This window comes from Sylvia atricapilla, chromosome 27, assembly GCF_009819655.1.
Source record: "Sylvia atricapilla isolate bSylAtr1 chromosome 27, bSylAtr1.pri, whole genome shotgun sequence".
Lineage (NCBI taxonomy): Eukaryota > Metazoa > Chordata > Aves > Passeriformes > Sylviidae > Sylvia > Sylvia atricapilla.
In genome coordinates, this window is record NC_089166.1 from 1,941,113 (window position 1) to 1,958,652 (window position 17,540).

Here is a 17,540-nt window from a genome sequence, read left to right on the forward strand (position 1 = left end):
ACCATGGGGTGGGCAGGGCTGGTTTGTACAGCAAGGCCGCCGTGACCCTGCCTGGGCAGTGCTGCCTCCGTGCTTATCGAGCCCCAGCGATATCCTGAGCTAAGGCCGGGCAGGGCCGTTTATCCCGGGGCCTCCTGCCCACCCTGATAGAGCCCGTGTGGGTGGAACGAGGAATTGTGCAGAGGGAAGAGTTCTGGCTTGTTTAACCCGGGTGCTGCGACCACCTTTCGATGGGGAGTAGGACAACACTCTGCCTGCCCGGGGCTGTGTCCTGCTGCTTTCCCCAGCCCCAGGGACCCCCGCTCCCCCCGAGGGCCGTGTTTGCTCAGGCCCTTCCTGCCGGACACGGTATTCCCACGTGCGGGAGCAGCGGAAGGGAGGGTTCTGCAGCTTTTGGCGGTTGGTATTGCTGATATCGGTGTTTCCCATCTCCTGATCTCTGGGGGGACGAGAAGCTGCGCTGAACTGCGGCCCCAGCCTCCTGCCCTTCTTGGACGAGAAAGCAGCTCCCCGCCGGTCCGGGGAATGCTTTTCCTACAGCTGTAGGTTCTAGCGGGCAGCGGGAATGTTCTCTCCCCTCTTTCACCATTCTCCCGTGCAAACACATTTCTGCCCGTTTCCATGGCTCTGGGGTCCCAGGAGCAGCCGTGGTGCTGACAGGAGACTCCGGGCCCCCGTGGGCTGCACTGGGAGTGCTCGTGGAGCCCCGCGTTCCTCCTCCGGAGCGCCCCGCAGCCGGATTCTGTGCTGGGAGCGTCTACGAATTCCCCTGCAGCTCAGAGAGACCCGGGCGGCCCGAGCCCGCCCCGGCCCCGTTGCAGGGCGGGGTTCGCCTCTGAGCGCTACCGGGGCACCGGGACGCTCCCCGGCCCCGAGGCACCGGCGCTGCCCGGTCTCGCAGCGCCCCCGACCGGCCGGAGCCGGTCCCGGTCATTCCCGGGAGCTCCCGGCGGACGGATGGGCGGGGCCGCCGCTGCCCGGTTGCCCCGGTGGTGCAGAACTGTCACGGGTGGAAAACGCGAGACTGGAAAGATGCCGGAGCTCCGGGGGTCCCGCGGCCCCGGGCAGGAGTTGCAAACCCGGTCCCTGCTCGGGCACCCCGAGCGGGCGGGGAAGGGGCCGCCGTGGCTCAGGGAGCGCCTGTCCCCAGGCGGCCAGGGACATCCCCAGCAGGGACATCCCTGCTGCAAAGGCTAGAGAGCCGCCCGCGGAAGCAGCCCCGCTCCGCTCGGTAACAGACCCGGCCCGCCCCCCGCCGCCGGGACCGCCCAGCGCCGCGGGGCCGTGAGAGGCGGGACGGCACCGGGAAAGGCGGGGCTCGGCGCAGGGACAGGCAGCGGCGATGGCGGTGCGGCGGGGGCCGGAACCGGGACCCGAACCGGCATTGGGTCCGGGGCTGGCGCTGCCGTTGCTGCTGCTGCTGCTGGCGGCGACGGCGACGCGAGCGGGGGACGCGGGGCAGGAGGAGGCGGTGCGGGCGCTGGCGCGGCGCCTGCTTGGCCCACGGGCCGCCGCCGTGTCGCTGTCGGTGGACCCGGCGCTGGCGGCCGGCGGGCCCGACATCTACCGGCTGTGGTCGCCTCCCGGCGCCGCCGTGGCCGTCGCCGTAACGGGCTCCAGCGGCGTGGCGGCGGCCACCGGCCTCTATCGCTACCTGCGAGACTTCTGCGGCTGCCACCTGTCGTGGTCCGGGGCGCAGCTCCGCCTGCCAGACCCGCTGCCGCGGCTGCAGGCCGAGATCCGCGCCGCTGCCCCCGGCAGGTAACGGGGACGCGGGGCCGGGCGCCGCTCACGCCTCGTTAGCGCGGGACAAGGCGCTGTTATGTAATGGGGGCCCGGGGGGCGCGGGGGGCCCGGGCGCAGCCTCCGCCGCTCCCGCAGGTACCGGTACTACCAGAACGTCTGCGCCCAGAGCTACTCCTTCGTCTGGTGGGACTGGGCGCGCTGGGAGCGGGAGATCGACTGGATGGCGCTGAGCGGCATCAACCTGGCACCGGCTTTCGCGGGGCAGGAGGCGGTCTGGCAGCGGGTGAGAACCGGGACCGAGGGGCGGCACGGGGTCGGGAGGGCGTCGGAACCGGAACCAACAGGGTGGCGGTGGCGGGGCCTCTAGAACCAGGAGCCGTGGGACCGACTGACCCCCGGCGCCCGGCACAGGTTTACCGTAACCTGGGGCTGAACCAGTCGGAGATCGACAAGTACTTCACGGGTCCCGGGTTCCTGGCATGGAACAGGATGGGCAATCTCCGCCGCTGGGCCGGGCCGCTGCCGCCCACCTGGCACCTCAAGCAGCTCTACCTGCAGGTACCACGGGCGGCCCCGCCCACCCGGGGCAAACCCGTGTCACCCCTTGGTCCTCCTGGCCGAGGCTGCCCTCGGGGAGCCTCGGAGATCCCCCCGCCCTGCCCCGAGCTGCAGCTGCCGCCGGGGTCCCCTCGCGGGAAGGTGGGGGGTTTTCTCCTTCTCCCTCCCTCCCTCCTTCTCTCTCCCAGTACCGGATCGTGGAGCGGATGCGCTCGCTGGGGATGACCACGGTGCTGCCGGCCTTCGCGGGCCACGTGCCGCAGGGGATCCTTCGGTAGGTGCAGTCCCTGCCCTGGGCCCTTCCCAGGGTCTCACCTCCCACTGCGGCTTCCCCAGGCAGCTGCTCTGTTCCTGCTCGGGCACAGTGGTCCTGTCCTGTTCTTCTCATCCCCACCTCCTTCCCTCTGGTGCAGGGTCTTCCCACGCATGAATGCCACTCGCCTGGGGCGCTGGAGCCACTTTGACTGCACCTACTCATGCATCTACCTGCTGGACCCAGAGGACCCCATGTTCCAGGTGATCGGGACCCTCTTCCTGAAGGAGCTGATCAAGGAGTTTGGCACAGACCACGTCTATAGTGCAGACACCTTCAACGAGATGACGCCCCTCTCCTCTGACCCTGCCTACCTCTCGAGAGTCAGCAATGCCGTTTTCAGTTCAATGACAGGAGGTGGGTCTGTGTGTGGTGCTGACCTGGCCACAGGGGTCCAGGTGGGATAGCAGGGGCATGGGGTCGTGGGCGCTGTGCAAGAACCCGTTGCAGAACCCGTTGGTGCCAGACACCCAAAACCCCCTTCAGGAGTGGTTGCTGGCCCCAGGGCCTCATGAGACACCTGTAGGCCGTGTCTGGATAAGATCTCACTCAGTGTTCTTCTGCCCCCAGCTGACCCCAAGGCGCTGTGGCTGATGCAGGGCTGGCTCTTCCAGCACCAGCCTGACTTCTGGCAGCCAGCGCAGGTGCGAGCCCTGCTGCATGGAGTGCCCCTTGGCAGGATGATCGTTCTCGACCTCTTTGCTGAGTCCAAGCCCGTCTACCAGTGGACAGAGTCCTTTTATGGGCAGCCCTTCATCTGGTGCATGTTGCACAACTTCGGGGGCAACCACGGCCTCTTTGGCACTGTGGAGGCCATCAACCACGGCCCCTTTGCAGCTCGACGCTTCCCCAACTCCACCATGGTGGGCACGGGGCTGGTGCCCGAGGGCATCGAGCAGAATGACATGGTGTATGAGCTGATGAACGAGCTGGGCTGGCGTCAGGAGCCCCTCGACCTGCCCAGCTGGGTGACCCGCTACGCCGAGCGCCGCTACGGCGCCGCAAACGCCGCTGCAGCCGGCGCCTGGCGCCTGCTCCTCCGCAGCGTGTACAACTGCACCGGGGTGTGTGTCAACCACAACCGCAGCCCCCTGGTGCGCCGGCCCTCGCTGCACATGGACACGGAGCTCTGGTACAACGCCAGTGACGTGTATGAAGCCTGGCGGCTGCTGCTGAGCGCTGGCGCCGAGCTGGGCTCCAGCCCCACCTTCCTGTATGACCTGGTGGATGTGACGCGGCAGGCGGCCCAGCAGCTGGTCAGTGACTACTACCTGAGCGTCCGCCAGGCCTTCCAGAGCCACGCGCTGCCGGAGCTGCTGACGGCCGGTGGCGTGCTGGTCTACGACCTGCTGCCAGAGCTGGACAACCTCCTGTCCAGCCACAGCCTCTTCCTCCTCGGCCGCTGGCTGGAGAGCGCCCGTGCCATGGCCACCAGTGACCGGGAGGCTGAGCAGTATGAGCTGAATGCCCGGAACCAGGTCACGCTCTGGGGGCCCAGTGGGAACATCCTGGACTATGCCAACAAGCAGCTGGGGGGGCTGGTGCTGGACTATTACACTGTGCGCTGGAGCCTCTTCATCTCTGTGCTGGTGGAGAGCCTCAACTCAGGCCGGCCCTTCCACCAGGACCAGTTCAACCAGGCTGTCTTCCAAGTGGAGAGAGGCTTCATCTACAACAAGAAGCGCTACCCCGCTGTGCCAGCTGGGGATACGATGGAGATCTCCAGGAAGCTCTTCCTCAAATACTACCCCAGTGCCCTGCGGCGCAGCTTGGCTGGGCCTGCATGACTTTGGGTTCTGCCTCCAGAGCCTTCCCCAGAGAGGGTGGACAGAGCCCCTGCACCTTCTCCCATCTGGGCTCCTGGCCTGATGGCTGTGTCCTGGCTGTACTGGAAAAGGGGCACAGAGCCCTGGTGATCCTCAGCCAGCCTGGATTCACCCCTTCCCGTGCATGGGCAGGATGTGCCCCAAGAGGGGCTGGCACATGAACAAGGGGCTGGCAGATGGATGGAGGGACAGGCTGTGCCCCAGGGTCCCATCCCACACCATGCTTTGTGCTCAGCTCTGCCTAGCTGCCCTGAGCCTGTTCCCAGGAAAGCTGGGCTGCCCCAGTGCTCTCGGCTGGAAGCTTGGTGGGACACTGCAGAGGGAGAGAACAAATGTGTCCCTGCTGAGGGGCCTTGGCTGGTTAGCAGGGGCAGTGATGGGGGAGAAGCAGACAGTGAGGTGGCAGTGGGCAGGGGGTAGAGCAGGGTTAGACCCCAGTGCCTGTGGGGACATGGCACTGCATGGCCCTGCCCACATTTGGTGCCTTTTGTATCATAAACGACTTTGCAGCTTTGTCTGCAGTGTTGCTGGGGCTGCGCTCCCCAGGACAGAGTTTTTGAGCCTTTTCCACAGCTGGGGCTTGGGCAGAGCCCAGTCATGGAGCAAATACAGACTTTTCTCCCATGTGTGTCCAACTCCTTTTGCTAGCACAGGACTGCGTGGAACATGGGGGCAGAGGAGCAGCTCACCCCTGAGCCAGCAATAGCAGGAACACCCTGCCAGACATATCCTGGCAGCCGGAATGCCTGGCACAGCAAAGTACAGCTGGGGCAGACCCCCGGGGCTGCAGCTCTCTGTGTGCTCCAGAGCCTCCTCCAGCAGGGAGATCCTGGCTCGATGAAGTCTTTATCACAGCACCTGCACGAGGATCAAGGCACAGGGAGCCCCAGGCATGTGAAGGGAGGTGGGTGGAGGGGCCTTGAGATAAGCCAGCAGACACAACACGGTGGTGTGGGGCGGGGGGACCCCCTTCCCAGCCCTCTTAAATGGCGTGGCCCCGTTACACTGTCAGCCATGGAGAGAACCACGGTGCTGATCACAGGCTGCTCCTCAGGCATCGGCCTGGGGCTGGCTGCACGCCTGGCAGCCGACGGCCGGTTCAAAGGTAAAGGGGTCGCCGCTGCCCCGGGGGCTCCAGCAGCCTCAGGTCTCTGGGCTGGACCAGGCAGTGCCTCCCCAAGGAGGGACAGAGCCTGGGGGTGGGCTGGGGTTGGTGCTGGCCGTGCAGCTCAGTGGCACTGCTGCCCACGGCAACACTCTCTCCCCAGTTTATGCCACCATGCGTGACCTGGCCAAGGGTGAGCGGCTGCTGGAGCGCCTGGGGGGCTGCTGCCCCGACACGCTGGAGGTCCTGCAGCTTGATGTCACTGACCCATGCTCACTGGCAGCTGCTGCACAGCGGGTGCAGGGACAGCGGCTGGATGTGCTGGGTATGGCTCTTCCTGGTGCCTCCACTGTCACTGGGGTGGCAGAGGGGACATCTCTAGGGTGACAACCCTCCCCTGGGCACCGGGAGCAGATGCCAGATCATGGGAGATGCAGGCAGTGCTAGAGCTGGGACAGGACGTGTTTAGTGGGGCAGAGGTGCAGTAGATGGATTTGGGGGTGCCAAGGGCTCATCAGCAGGGAAAGGCCCCCCCATTTCTGCCTTCTGAGACTCGGGGGTGTGCGGGGCTACAGTCACTGGCTGACTGCCCTGTGCCCAGCTGACTGCACCATGCCTGGCAGTTTGCAATGCAGGGGTGGGACTGATGGGACCGCTGGAGACCTGCTCCGACCAGGCCATGAAAACTCTCTTCGATGTGAACCTCTTTGGGGCTGTCCGCACCATCCAGGCGTTCCTGCCTGCCATGAAGAGCCGCAGGGCCGGACGGATCATTGTGTCCAGCAGCATCGGGGGGCTGCAAGGTGAGACCCCGAGCACCCTGTGGCACAGGAAGCCGTGGGGAGGAGCTGTGGTGCTCAGGGTGCGGCTCTGCCCCCAGGGCTGCCCTTCAATGCTGTCTACTGTGCCAGCAAGTTTGCAGTGGAGGGGCTGTGCGAGAGTCTGGCCATCGTCCTGCGCCCCTTCAACATCCAGTGAGTGCTGGGGATGCCACGGAGCCTGGATCCTGCTCACCAGGATGGGGGAATGACAGGGCGGGGGAACGGTGGCAGCTCATGCGCTCCCTCCCGCAGCCTGACGCTGGTGGAGTGCGGGCCCGTCCACACCAGCTTCCTGGCCAACCTGCAGCGCCCCGACCCTGAGGGCAGCGAGATGCGGGGCCTGGACGCCGAGACACAAGGGCTGTACCGCCGCTACCTGTGGCACTGCCAGAGCATCTTCCGCGACACGGCCCAGGAGGTGGAGGAGGTCCTGCCGGTCAGTCACCGCGGGGCGCGGGTGGCCGTGGGGCCGTGCCGGGGAGGGCTCTGACCCGTCTGCGGTGCCAGGTGTTCCTGGAGGCCATCGGCAGCCCCTGCCCACCCCTCCGCTGCGCCAGCACCCAGCTCCTCGCCCCGCTGTGGCGCCTGCGGCTGAGCAGCCCCGACGGCTCCGCGTACGTCCGCGCCATGCACGACTTCGTATTCGGCGGCAGCGAGGCCGGCGGGGACCAGCCCTGAGCGGAGCCACCGCAACACCGGAACCGCTGCCATGCGAACCGCGGCCCGGATTCGGGCCCGGTCCCCTGCTCGGTCCCGCGGTGTCCCCAATAAAGCCCTTTGCAGCCGAAGGTTCCGGCTCCGTCGCCCTGAGGCCGCGCTCCCGCGGAGCCGCCGCGCTGGTTCCTCCCGGCGGCGCGGGCGGCGCTGCGCTGGGGCCGGGCCCGCCGCTCTCCTCCCCCGCGGCGGGGCTGCCCGGGAGGCGGTGCTGTTCCGCTGCCGTCCCCGTGCCCGTTCCGGTCGGCGGCGTTTCCGGCGGCGCGATGCCGCCCTTCGCCTCGGGGCTGCTGGTGCTGACGGCGCCGCTGCCCGCGCTGCCCCGGCGGGCGGCGGGGCTGGTGGCGGCGGCGGCGGGGCTGGTGGCGGGGCCGCTCTACGTTCATCTGCAGCCGGGGCTGCGGCTGGGCGGCCCCGCCGCCGGTCCCGCCGCTCCTCCCGCGGGCCCCGCGCTGCTGCGGGCTCTGGCCGCGCTGTACACGGCGGCGGCGGCGCGGCGGGGGCTGGACCTGCGCGTCCTGCTGGGGCCCGGCCGCCGCCTGGCGCGGCAGCCCCGCGTCCTGCTGGCGGCCGCTGCCGAGGCGCCGGGCCCGCCGGAGCCGGTGCGGCTCGGGCTGCAGCGCCTGGCCGCGGCTGCCTACGGCTGCCCGCCGAGCCTGCCCGCGCTGCTGCTGGGCGAGGACACGGCGGGGGACGCCGGGGGTGACCCCGAGGGGGACGCCGAGCAGGGTCCTGACGCGACGCTCCCCGAGTTCTTGGACGTGGCCGTTGGCGGCACCTTCGACCGGCTGCACGGCGCCCACCGGCTCCTGCTCAGCGCCTGCTGCCTCCTGGCCCGGCGGCGGCTCCTGGCCGGGCTGGCCGAAGGAGACCTGCTCCGCCGTGAGTCCGGGGTGGCCGTGGCACTGCGCGGGGACGAGGGGTGAGCCCGGTGCTCCCTGGGGCAGGGCAGTAGTCTGGGGCCGCAGTAAAAATGAAGGGCCGGCAGCCACCCACCCATGGCGGTGCCATCCAGGCAGAGCGTCAGTGGGGATCCATTGGTGTCCTGCTCACAACCAGCAGTGTGTACAGGTGCAGCCACGGCAAGGGGAGGGGGAGGCAGCGTTCAAAGTCCCAGCCGGGTGTTTTTTCCAGTTTCTCGGTCTTGCTTTTCCGTCACTCTTGTGCTTCTCCGCCCTCCTGGCACCCGGCAGACAAGGTCCTGCCGGAGCTCATCGAGCCGTACGAGCTGCGGGCGGCGAAGCTGCGTGAGTTCTTGGAGGACGTGAAGCCCTCACTGTGCTACGACATCGTGCCTCTGGCCGACCCCTTCGGCCCCTCAGTCACAGACCCCAACCTGCAGTGCCTGGTCGTCAGCGAGGAGACCCGCCGGGGAGGAGAGGCTGTGAACAGGAAAAGACTTGAAAATGTAATTCCCATGCTGGAGCCTGATGGGCTACCCCTGCCCGCCCTCTCGCCCTCCCTGATCCAGTCTGGGGGCAAATTTGGTCTCGATTCGCCCCTTCCCTCTGCTGCATTCTCATGGCTAATTGCCCTCAGGGCTCTCTTCTCTTATCAGGGGCTCCCCGAGCTGGCTCTCCATGAAATCCAATTGATGAAGGACCCCGACCGCCGTCAGAACGAGGAGGAGAAGATCAGCTCCTCCAGCCTCCGGCAGAGGCTGCTGGGGACACTGCTGCAGCCCCCACGGGTGAGGGGCCCTGCAGAGCCGCAGCTGCCACGAGAGTGCCCGGGAGGAGGGGAGTCTCAGCAGTCAAAGCGTTTGGAAAGGTTGCCTGCTGCTCTGCAGCCAGGGCCTTTCATGGCCATCTCCAGGCCGGGGTGTCAGGATCCTTCTACAGCAAAACCCGGTCTGCTGCCACGGCTCTCCTCTTTCCCTTAGCAAAACCCAGCCCTGCCATTGCGCCCGTATGTGATTGGCCTGACTGGGGGAACTGGGAGTGGGAAAACCTCCATCGCCAAACGCCTGGGGCACCTGGGTGCGTTTGTCATCGACGCCGACCAGCTGGGCCACGCCGTCTATGTCCCCGGTGGCCCGGCCTACGAGCCCGTGGTGGCAGCCTTTGGGGCAGGTAGAGTCACTGGAGGCTGCAGGGAGGAGGAAGGGGAGGGAGGGGTGTCCCAGCATCCCAGAGAGCCCAGGCCTGTGTCCCCCTCCCACCCCATGAGTTTTGGGCGCCCCAAGTGTTGTGTGTGCCATGTCAGAGCTGCTGGTGGGGAACAATGAACCAGGCTGCTGTTTGCCTGGAAAAAGCTCTTCCCTGTCCTTTTCAGGAATCAGGTGAAGAGCTGCCAGGTTAGGTGTTACAGCCCTTTTCTGCGTGCTGTTGAGAGCTCTGTGCCAAAGCCCTTTCCCCAACTCAGGCTTGCCACAGGGATGGGAGTTGTCCCTCCCAAACCTGTTGTGCTTCTGCCTTGCAGAGATCCTGAACGAAGATGGAACGATTAACAGGAAAGTCCTTGGGGCCAAAGTGTTTGGAAACCAGGTAAAAGCAGGTTTATTGTAAATACTTAATGCTGTGAGTGGAGGCTGGTCTCCTCTTGTGCCAGGGCTTTTTAGTTTTCAGCCCTTTGAGATGATGACACCTTCCTGGCTGTATTTTCTGACAGTGGCATGGGGACAGACTGGGACAGATCATATCTCTGTAGCTGAATCAGCAGCTGTGCTGGATACATTGTTCTTGCCCAGCAGCTGCTGCTGCCTCCCTGTTCCCACCCCTTTCCCCATTGCCATCCCCATCTCCTCTATACCATGCTTTTCCTTCACCCAGCTCAGAGCAAAAGACCTGACCTACACAGCCAGTGTCTCTGCCCCTTGTACCTGGGGGGCTCATGGCACCTGGCCTTTAGAGGTGCTCAGGGTGTTGCTTTGCTGCTGCCCCAGACCAAGGTGGAGGCAGCTCAAGAGGTTCTTTGGATGGACATGTCTTCTGTGGGACCTGCTGCGTGGGGAGCCTGTTGTGCTGTGGAGCAAAGCACCTCTCACTGCAGAGACTGAGATCTCTGTTGATAGCAGGGCCCTAATGTCAGGACAAGCAAATTAATAGGAAAAAGCATGCTGACCCTGGCAGCAGGAATGGGAGCCCCTGGCCAGTGTGAAAGCTTTCCTTCCTGGTGCTTGGCTATGGGCTGGACCCACTTCCCCAGCTTCAGTGGGTCCTTCCTGGGTGTCCCCTGGCTGCTTACACCCTCCCTCTCGTGGCTGCTAGAGAAGGGTTCTGAGGGTAAGGGACTTAATCTCAAATCCCGCTGTGGTCCTTTCTAGGAGCGGCTGAAGAACCTGACTGACATTGTGTGGCCCAAAATAGCCCAGATGGCAAAGGAGAAAGTCAGAGAGGCTGCAGCTCAAGGTAATGGGGCTTTGTGGCAGCCTCAGCTCAGCGGTAAAGCATGTGCACTGCAGGAAGGTGGGACTGAGCCCAGGCTGCTGCCACCCACGGCTAGGCACTGAGGAATGCCCTTGTTCCTGTAGGGAAGGCCGTGTGTGTGCTGGACGCTGCTGTGCTGCTGGAGGCTGGCTGGCAGGACATGGTCCACGAGGTGTGGACAGCCGTCATCCCGGAGGACGAGGTTGGCCATGCCCCGGGGCCCTCACTTGCTGCTGGGGCTGGTCCTCAGCCTCCCCCCAAGCACCCGAGTGTCCCCTGTGTCCCTGCCAGGCCGTGAGGCGCATTGTGGCCAGGGATGGGCTGACGGAGGAGGCTGCTCGCCGCCGGCTGCAGAGCCAGATGACCAACAGGCAGCGGGTGGAGCAGTCACAGGTGGTGCTCTGCACTCTCTGGGAGCCGGACATCACCGGCCAGCAGGTGAGCCTGGGGCTGCTGCAGCACCAGGGCTGCTCTGGGTGGTTGTGACAGGAACTGAAGGGCTCAGTGCCGTGCCTGGTGTACCTGGGTGATGGTGGTTCACCATCGAGGCTGCCACAAGGGATTTGGGGATGTACATTCCGCCGGGAAGGAAGAGGGACTATCGTGTGACGCTCCTGCCCCGTCGCTCACGTTACCGGTGGGCTCTGAGGCGTGGCTCCGGACGGTTCCCGGCAGGTGCAGAAGGCCTGGGACCTGCTGCAGCAGCGCCTGAGCCCGGAGCCCGGCCCGTGAGGGACCGTCCCGACGTGTGTGAAGCCCCGTGTCCTGCCACCACTGCCCACCGTGAGCCGGCGGACAGAGCAGCGTGGGACCGAGACCACCGGCCCCGTCCAGCTCCGGCGAGGGGCCGGGGCGTCCTGCGGTGCCCCGCTGATGGGGAACGCTGCAGGGCCGAGCCCCGCTGGGTGACAGTAAAGAGGCTGCTCCTGCAGTGCGTGTCCGTCCCCTCGCCCGCCCCCCACGCTCGGTACTCCCGGTGCCCCGCGCGCTGCCCCGCCCAGGGCCCGCCACCGGGGGCACGCCGCGGTGACGTCACGCCCACGACGTCACGCTCGCGGACGCTCGGGGCGGGGGGGACTGTGCGCAGCGCCCCCTGGCGGCGCGGGGCGGGCCGCGCTCCCCGGCGGTCACATGACCGGGCGGGCGGAAGATGGCGGAGCCGCCGGGCGCCGCGGCCGAGGACTCGTGGGGGAAGGTGGGGCCGGGATCGGGTCGGGCCGGGCCGCCGGGTGCCGCGGGGGCGCAGCGCGGCGCGCCGGGACGGGGCTCATGGCGGCCGGGCAGGGTGAGCGCCGGGCTGGGGGTACGGGGGGCGGGGAGCGCGCACGAATCAATGCCGGGCGAGGGGCGGCGGGTAAAGGCTCCGGCGGAGCCGCAGCTCGGGGGTGGCGGGTGCTCCTCGGTTCTACCGAAGCTCCTGGGGGCGGGGGGGGCTCCGGGGCGCGGGCCGCGGTCGCCGCCCCAGCCCCGCTGACGTGTCTCCTCCACCCGCCGGCCCCGCGCAGGTGGACGCGGCCTACGGCGACAATGGCCTGGACTCTGGTAGGTGCCCGGGCGGCGCCCGGCCCGCGCCACCCCCATTCGTGGGTGGCAGCGGCTGCCCGGGGACGTCCCTCACGTCCCTGCGCCCGGTCACACCCCGCGTGGGGCACTGACCCCGGGACGCTCTTCTTCCAGCACTCTTCATGGAAAATGCCCGGAAAAGCAGCATAGTGTCCCGGGCCAACAGCATCGGCTCCACCAGTGCGTCTTCTGTCCCCAACACAGGTGGGGTTTGTCCTCCGTGGCCGCGTGTTTTTGCTCGCTGGGAATCCGGCACGTGCCGTGCTCCAGGTCTGCCCTGCACCGAGGGAGTGAGTGTGGCTGGGCAGGATTCTTATCCTGAGGAGGAAGAGGAGGAAGGTGGTGGGAACAGCATCAGGGTTCTGTGGTTTCCAGCAGGGTTTGGAGTTGAGAATCACCCTGGTTTTGACACCTTCCCAAGGGATCTGCCAGCATCTGCCTCCTGCCCAGTGCCCCGAGGAGAGAGAACGGGTTGCCAGGGCTCCTTGGAAGGCTTTTCTTCAGCCCAACCTGATGTAGCTGAATGGGGTGGGGGCTGTGCTGGGCCTGGCCTCAGCTGTAGTGGTCCCTTGAGCTGTCTTGTGGCCCTCCTTGTGCCACCCCCAGCCATGCTCTGTCCCCACAGATGATGAGGACAGTGACTACCATCAGGAGTCCTTCAAGGAGTCGTACAAGGACCAGCGCCGCCGGGCGCACACCCAGGCCGAGCAGAAGCGCCGAGACGCCATCAAGGTGAGGCAAGAGGCAGCAGGTAGTGCTGGAGTGCTGCTGCCAGCCTGCTCCAGCACCCTGCTCTTCCAGCACCTCTCTGTTTTGCTGCTGGATCTGCCCTCCCTGCATATATGTGTGCTGGGAGCTGCCCTGGCGCTGACAAGCTGTGTTGTGGGAGCTGGGTGTGGACCTGGCATCACAGGATCAGCCCATATTCTGTGGCTCTACTTCCCTGCAGAAAGGCTACAACGACTTGCAGGCCATCGTCCCCACCTGTGAGCAGCAGGATTTCTCCATCAGCTCACAGAAGCTGAGCAAGGCCATCGTGCTCCAGAAAAGTGAGTCCCAAGGGCAGGAGGGAAGGAGGTGCTACCAACCCCCAAAGCTCCACCCTAGAGGCGTGCAGGGCAAAGTTCAGCACCTTAGAACCTTCTGGTGTGATGAGGCTCTGGGGAGCTTTGGTGCTGCTCACCTGCACTCACCTTCCCCAGGGGAACTGGGTCAGTGGGAGCTGATGGTGCCCTGGATCAGGCACCTCCCCTGGGGATCTCAGGGGTCCACGTGTGCTCCCAAATCCTCACTCTGTTTTCGTGCTCAGCTATTGACTACATCCAGTTCCTGCACAAAGAAAAGAAAAAGCAGGAGGAGGAAGTTTCTACTCTCAGGAAAGATGTGATGGCCTTGAAGATCATGAAAGTGTAAGGGAAGAGCTGTTGGGGTCATGCCCTCTGCTTCCTGTTGTTCCCTCACATCCTTGCATGGTTCTGCAGCGGTTTTCCATCTGGGAACAGGCTGGAGCTTGGAACCAGGAGCAGGAGCTGGGTTTGGGAATTCAGAGCTGGGAGCAGGAGCTGGGAGTGGCAGCTCAGAGTCACGTGTCGAGGCCTCACTGCTGACCTTGGTGCGCCGTGTTTGTTTCAGGAACTATGAGCAGATTGTGAAAGCTCATCAGGACAACCCAAACGAGGGGAAGAACCAGATCTCTGACGAGGTGAAGTTCAATGTTTTCCAAGGCATCATGGACTCCCTGTTCCAGTCCTTCAATGCTTCAGTCTCTGTAACGAGTTTTCAGGAACTCTCAGCGTGTGTCTTCAGCTGGATTGAGGAGCACTGCAAGCCCCAGGTGAATGCAGGGCTGCAGAGGGGCTGGTGCCATGGCCAAGGGGGCACAGACAGTGGCACAGGGGTGGCTGTCCCTCCACAGGCCAACTGACTATGTCCTCTCTCTGCCACAGACACTACAGGACATTGTCATCAGGGTCCTGCACAAGGTGAAGAACCAGCTCTACTGAGCCTCCCGTGCCACTTCTGTGCCCGTGGGGATGGGGCACTTCTGCCCAGAGGCCTGGGTGCCAGGCACCACCCTGGGCCCTCTCCCTTGTGGCTGTTTTTAAGGTTCTCTGAATTATTTATTGTATTCCTTCTGAAGCCCAGCGGTGGCTGTGCAGACACTGCTGCTCCACTCAGTGCCACCAAGTATTTATAGGGCCTGGGCAGGAGGGGAGGGAAAGGTGCTGAGGAGCAGAAGGTGGGGAGCAGAGTCTCTGGCTCAGGCAGTGCCATGGGGTTGCCTGTGCCACTGACTCTCCTTGCAGAGCTGACCCCAGAGCAGCTCCATTCTGTGCCCTCAGGCCTGTGACAGCCCTGCTATCCCCACAGTGGGGAAATGTGACAAATGTGTACTAAAAATGATGGGTTTCTGGTATAGCAGCAGGAATTGCTTTTTCTTCACCCACTGGGCTGCCCCCTGCCCCTCTGAAGCAGCTGTTTTGAGTCAGCTCTTGCCTTTTGGAGGAGCCTGGCAGTGCTGGCAGCAGGATGAGCCCGTCCAGAGCTGGGAGCTGTGGCCCTGGCAGCACATGCTGAACTCTAAGCACTGCTGCAGCCATGAGTCCCTAGGAAGGAACACAGGAAGTTCCTGCAAGTGCTGGAACACCTCTCCTTTCCAGGAACTGTGGCTGTACTGCATGGGAAAGTTCTGCAGCTGTAGCATAGTGTGGCCACTTGCTGCTGCTGCTCCTCCTTAGAACTTCTATACACACACATACATGACCAGCCTTGATTTGATTTTTACTGTTGTAATTTTTGAAATGGTTCCAAAGTGCTGCCTGTGCCAGCTGTAGAAGCAGCTGCTATCAGGGACATGTTTGACCCTGTCCCATGCCCAGTTTGGGTCACAGCTGTGCCCAGGTGAAGGTTGGTCACTGTCCAGAGTGATGGGACCAGGGTGCTGCCAGCAGCAGGGTTTGTTCTCCGTAACCAGATTTGTGCTCCTGCTCTAGGGGCACATCCAGAGAATGTTTATTTCAGGCAGTTTTTCCAGCACTGAGGAGGGAGTGCTGCCTCCTGCCTTGGGAAGAGGATGTCAATGTTACAGACCTCACACATGAAAGTGATGTATTTTTCTATTGTGAAAAGTAATTAAATAAATTTCGCTGAATGTTTTAATTTTTCTGATGCTGGGTTTCTGGAGCTGTGTCCTAGAGCTTATAGTTTACAGAAGCCCATTCCAGCCTCTGTGGCTCGGATTACCATCTCCTGGCTCCTGCCCTCCCCACTCCTCAGGGTCTAAACCCTACCCTGACACCCTCTGAAGAGACAAACACCACAGAGATGTGCAGCTGAACCAAAATCCTGGTGTTTAATCAATCATACTCTCATGTAACCACTCGGGCACACAGCAGGAAGCAGCTAGAAGACATACAGAGCTCTGCAGCCCAGATAGTCCCTGGCTCCCTTTCCTTACCAGAACACCAGGGACACAGCACCAGTGTCCCCACATCTTCCCTCAGCTACAGACCCCAGCCAGGCAGCTCCGTGCACTGAAGGAAGGAAAAAAATTACATTCCACTGCAAGGAGAGGGCCAGTGCCAAGTTGCTGCCACCCACCACCCTTCCAACTGCAAAACAAATAAATACACAGGACTAGCTCCAGCCCTGCAGAAAGAGAAAAAGAACAACGCAACAGCCGCGTTTCAGAGGCAGCTCCACAACAGCTTCTCCCCAGAACAAAGGCTCCCCCAGCACCTCACACGGTCGCTGGCAGCACGGCGCCGTGGTCCTCATCCGTCTCTATCCCAACCTCCTCCTGCGTGGCACCGAGCGGATCAGAACAGACTCAGGGTCTGGTTTAGCAGCCGTGGGCACAGCTCAGCCTCGGTACTTACAAAGAATTGCTTCTTGCTCTTGGGATACCCTTCCAGGATGGCATCCAGCAGCTCGGTGGCCTGGTGAGACAGGGCACGTGAGGGCTGTGGGCAGAGCCCCGGGGGTCGTCCCTGCCCACCCACACCACAGCCGGTACCATCCGCTTCCTCCGGCGCCACTCCCGGCGGTACAGCTGCTGCTCCCGGCACACCTGCCAACAGCACCGCGTCAGAGCCGCCCCCGGGGCTGCCAGGAGCCTCGGGCAAGCCATGCCTGTAAGGGAAGTGCTGGATCCTGGATCCAGACTGCCCTGGGTTCAGGCACAGCAGCTGTTCACCTTCTCTTTTTCCTCTGGAGTCACGTGGTTGGTCGCAGACTTGATCCTCTCCAGTTTCTCCGTGTAACTGGCACACTCCTTCCTCAGTGCCTCGATCTCCCTGGCAATCTCAGGGGTCGTCAGGGAGCTGTTCAAGTCCTTCAGCTCTGGGAAGGTGGCACCGATCACCGGCCCGGCTGCCACCCGGCACCAGGGCACAGCTGCCCGTGCCCTCGGGGATCGCGGGGTGGCTCGGGGCTGCCCGGCCGGGCACACTCACCCGCCTCCATGTGCCGGCAGCTCTGCTGCAGCGCTTGCAGCTGGCCGGAGCGCGTAGCAATTTCCCCGTCCAGCCCGCGGAGCTCCGCATCGCTGGCGGCCGGGAGCTGCTCCTGCGGGGAGCGGCGGCTCAGGGGTGCGGGGCCAGCGGGGCCAGCGGGCGGCGGCGGCCGGGGCTCACCTGGTCAGCGAAGTAGATCTTCTGCTTCCCGTAGACCTTCTCGCGCACACGGCCCTGCTGCGCCAGCTGCTCCAGCGCCTTCACCACGGCCTGCGGGACGCGGCGTCAGCCGGGCCCGGGCCCGCCCCGCCCCAGCCCGGCCCTGCCCTGCTCACCGCCTTGCCCAGCCCGTGCTCCCGCTGCAGGTTCCCGAAGGCATCCTGGGCGCTGTACGGGCGGTTCTGCTCCTGCAGGTACCGCAGCAGGACAGCGGTGGCGCCTCCTGCGGGAGCAGCCCCGGTCACCGCGGCCTCCCGGGACCGCAGAGGCCGCCCGGTGCTCCCCCGCCACTCCCGCACTCACCGCCCGCCGCGGCCTCTCGCCCCTTGCTCATCCCGCGGCCCCGGGCCTCCAACCCCGCTCCGTTCCCGGTTGGCGCCGTTCACGCACTTCCGGCGCGCCGCGGGCTCCCCGCCAATGGCGGCGAGGGCGGAGGCACACCGTGATTGGCGGGGGCACACCGTGATTGGCGGGGGCACACCGTGATTGGCGGGGGCACACCGTGATTGGCGGGGGCACACCGTGATTGGCGGGGGCACACCGTGATTGGCGGGGGCACACCGTGATTGGCGGGGGCGACGTGCGCCGCCCGGTACCGGCCCGCCCCCGCGGGAACGGGCCCCGCGCACCGCCCGCGGCGGGGGCGGCTCGGGGGATCCGCAGGCATTCACCGACCGGAACCGCCGAGAAGCGCGGCCCGCTCGCCCCCTGACCTCCGCACGGGACTCGGCCAGCGAAGGGGCTCGAGCCCGTACGGAATAACCCGTTACCGACCGGCCCTTCCCGGCTGAGGCCGTCCCCCCGCCCTCAGCCCCGGCACGGCCGACGCAGTCGAATAGGCAGAGTCAGACAA

The 17,540-nt window shown here is 64.9% G+C and overlaps 5 protein-coding genes across 8 annotated transcripts; 4 read left to right on the forward strand and 1 right to left on the reverse strand.

The window, feature by feature from the left end:
- Nucleotides 1-1,248: 1,248 nt before the first annotated feature.
- Nucleotides 1,249-5,067, forward strand: NAGLU (N-acetyl-alpha-glucosaminidase). Its single transcript, XM_066336549.1, has 6 exons — nucleotides 1,249-1,761; nucleotides 1,882-2,029; nucleotides 2,158-2,304; nucleotides 2,493-2,578; nucleotides 2,718-2,974; nucleotides 3,188-5,067. Exons 1-6 carry the CDS (start codon nucleotides 1,343-1,345, stop codon nucleotides 4,402-4,404), a joined length of 2,274 nt encoding a protein of 757 aa, XP_066192646.1. The 5' UTR covers nucleotides 1,249-1,342; the 3' UTR covers nucleotides 4,405-5,067.
- Nucleotides 5,068-5,109: 42 nt separating this feature from the next.
- HSD17B1 (hydroxysteroid 17-beta dehydrogenase 1) lies at nucleotides 5,110-7,157 on the forward strand. The gene is given in 6 exon segments (XM_066336550.1): nucleotides 5,110-5,637; nucleotides 5,639-5,873; nucleotides 6,172-6,351; nucleotides 6,429-6,522; nucleotides 6,622-6,805; nucleotides 6,877-7,157. Coding segments are annotated over 6 exon segments (1,392 nt in total). The 3' UTR covers nucleotides 7,048-7,157.
- A 180-nt stretch (nucleotides 7,158-7,337) lies between these two features.
- COASY (Coenzyme A synthase) lies at nucleotides 7,338-11,382 on the forward strand. Its single transcript, XM_066336752.1, has 9 exons — nucleotides 7,338-7,965; nucleotides 8,277-8,491; nucleotides 8,642-8,773; nucleotides 8,966-9,155; nucleotides 9,505-9,569; nucleotides 10,349-10,433; nucleotides 10,556-10,653; nucleotides 10,743-10,889; nucleotides 11,127-11,382. The coding sequence occupies exons 1-9, from the start codon at nucleotides 7,350-7,352 to the stop codon at nucleotides 11,181-11,183; spliced, it is 1,605 nt and encodes a 534-aa protein (XP_066192849.1). The 5' UTR covers nucleotides 7,338-7,349; the 3' UTR covers nucleotides 11,184-11,382.
- Nucleotides 11,383-11,572: 190 nt separating this feature from the next.
- On the forward strand, nucleotides 11,573-15,173 carry MLX (MAX dimerization protein MLX). 4 transcript variants are annotated; one of them, XM_066336647.1, is made up of 8 exons: nucleotides 11,573-11,646; nucleotides 11,957-11,993; nucleotides 12,129-12,284; nucleotides 12,640-12,746; nucleotides 12,964-13,063; nucleotides 13,324-13,423; nucleotides 13,647-13,848; nucleotides 13,961-15,173. In XM_066336647.1, exons 1-8 carry the CDS (start codon nucleotides 11,602-11,604, stop codon nucleotides 14,015-14,017), a joined length of 804 nt encoding a protein of 267 aa, XP_066192744.1. In that variant the 5' UTR covers nucleotides 11,573-11,601; the 3' UTR covers nucleotides 14,018-15,173. The 4 variants fall into 4 exon arrangements, with proteins under 4 accessions (XP_066192744.1, XP_066192745.1, XP_066192741.1 ...); XM_066336648.1 differs by having other exon boundaries at nucleotides 12,129-12,218; XM_066336644.1 differs by having other exon boundaries at nucleotides 11,579-11,736.
- A 168-nt stretch (nucleotides 15,174-15,341) lies between these two features.
- PSMC3IP (PSMC3 interacting protein) lies at nucleotides 15,342-17,323 on the reverse strand. The gene is made up of 8 exons (XM_066336649.1): nucleotides 16,991-17,323; nucleotides 16,804-16,910; nucleotides 16,649-16,738; nucleotides 16,469-16,580; nucleotides 16,210-16,355; nucleotides 16,030-16,083; nucleotides 15,893-15,952; nucleotides 15,342-15,813 (listed from the first exon to the last, which is right to left on the reverse strand). Exons 1-8 carry the CDS (start codon nucleotides 17,019-17,021, stop codon nucleotides 15,754-15,756), a joined length of 660 nt encoding a protein of 219 aa, XP_066192746.1. The 5' UTR covers nucleotides 17,022-17,323; the 3' UTR covers nucleotides 15,342-15,753.
- Between the last annotated feature and the right edge of the window lie 217 nt (nucleotides 17,324-17,540).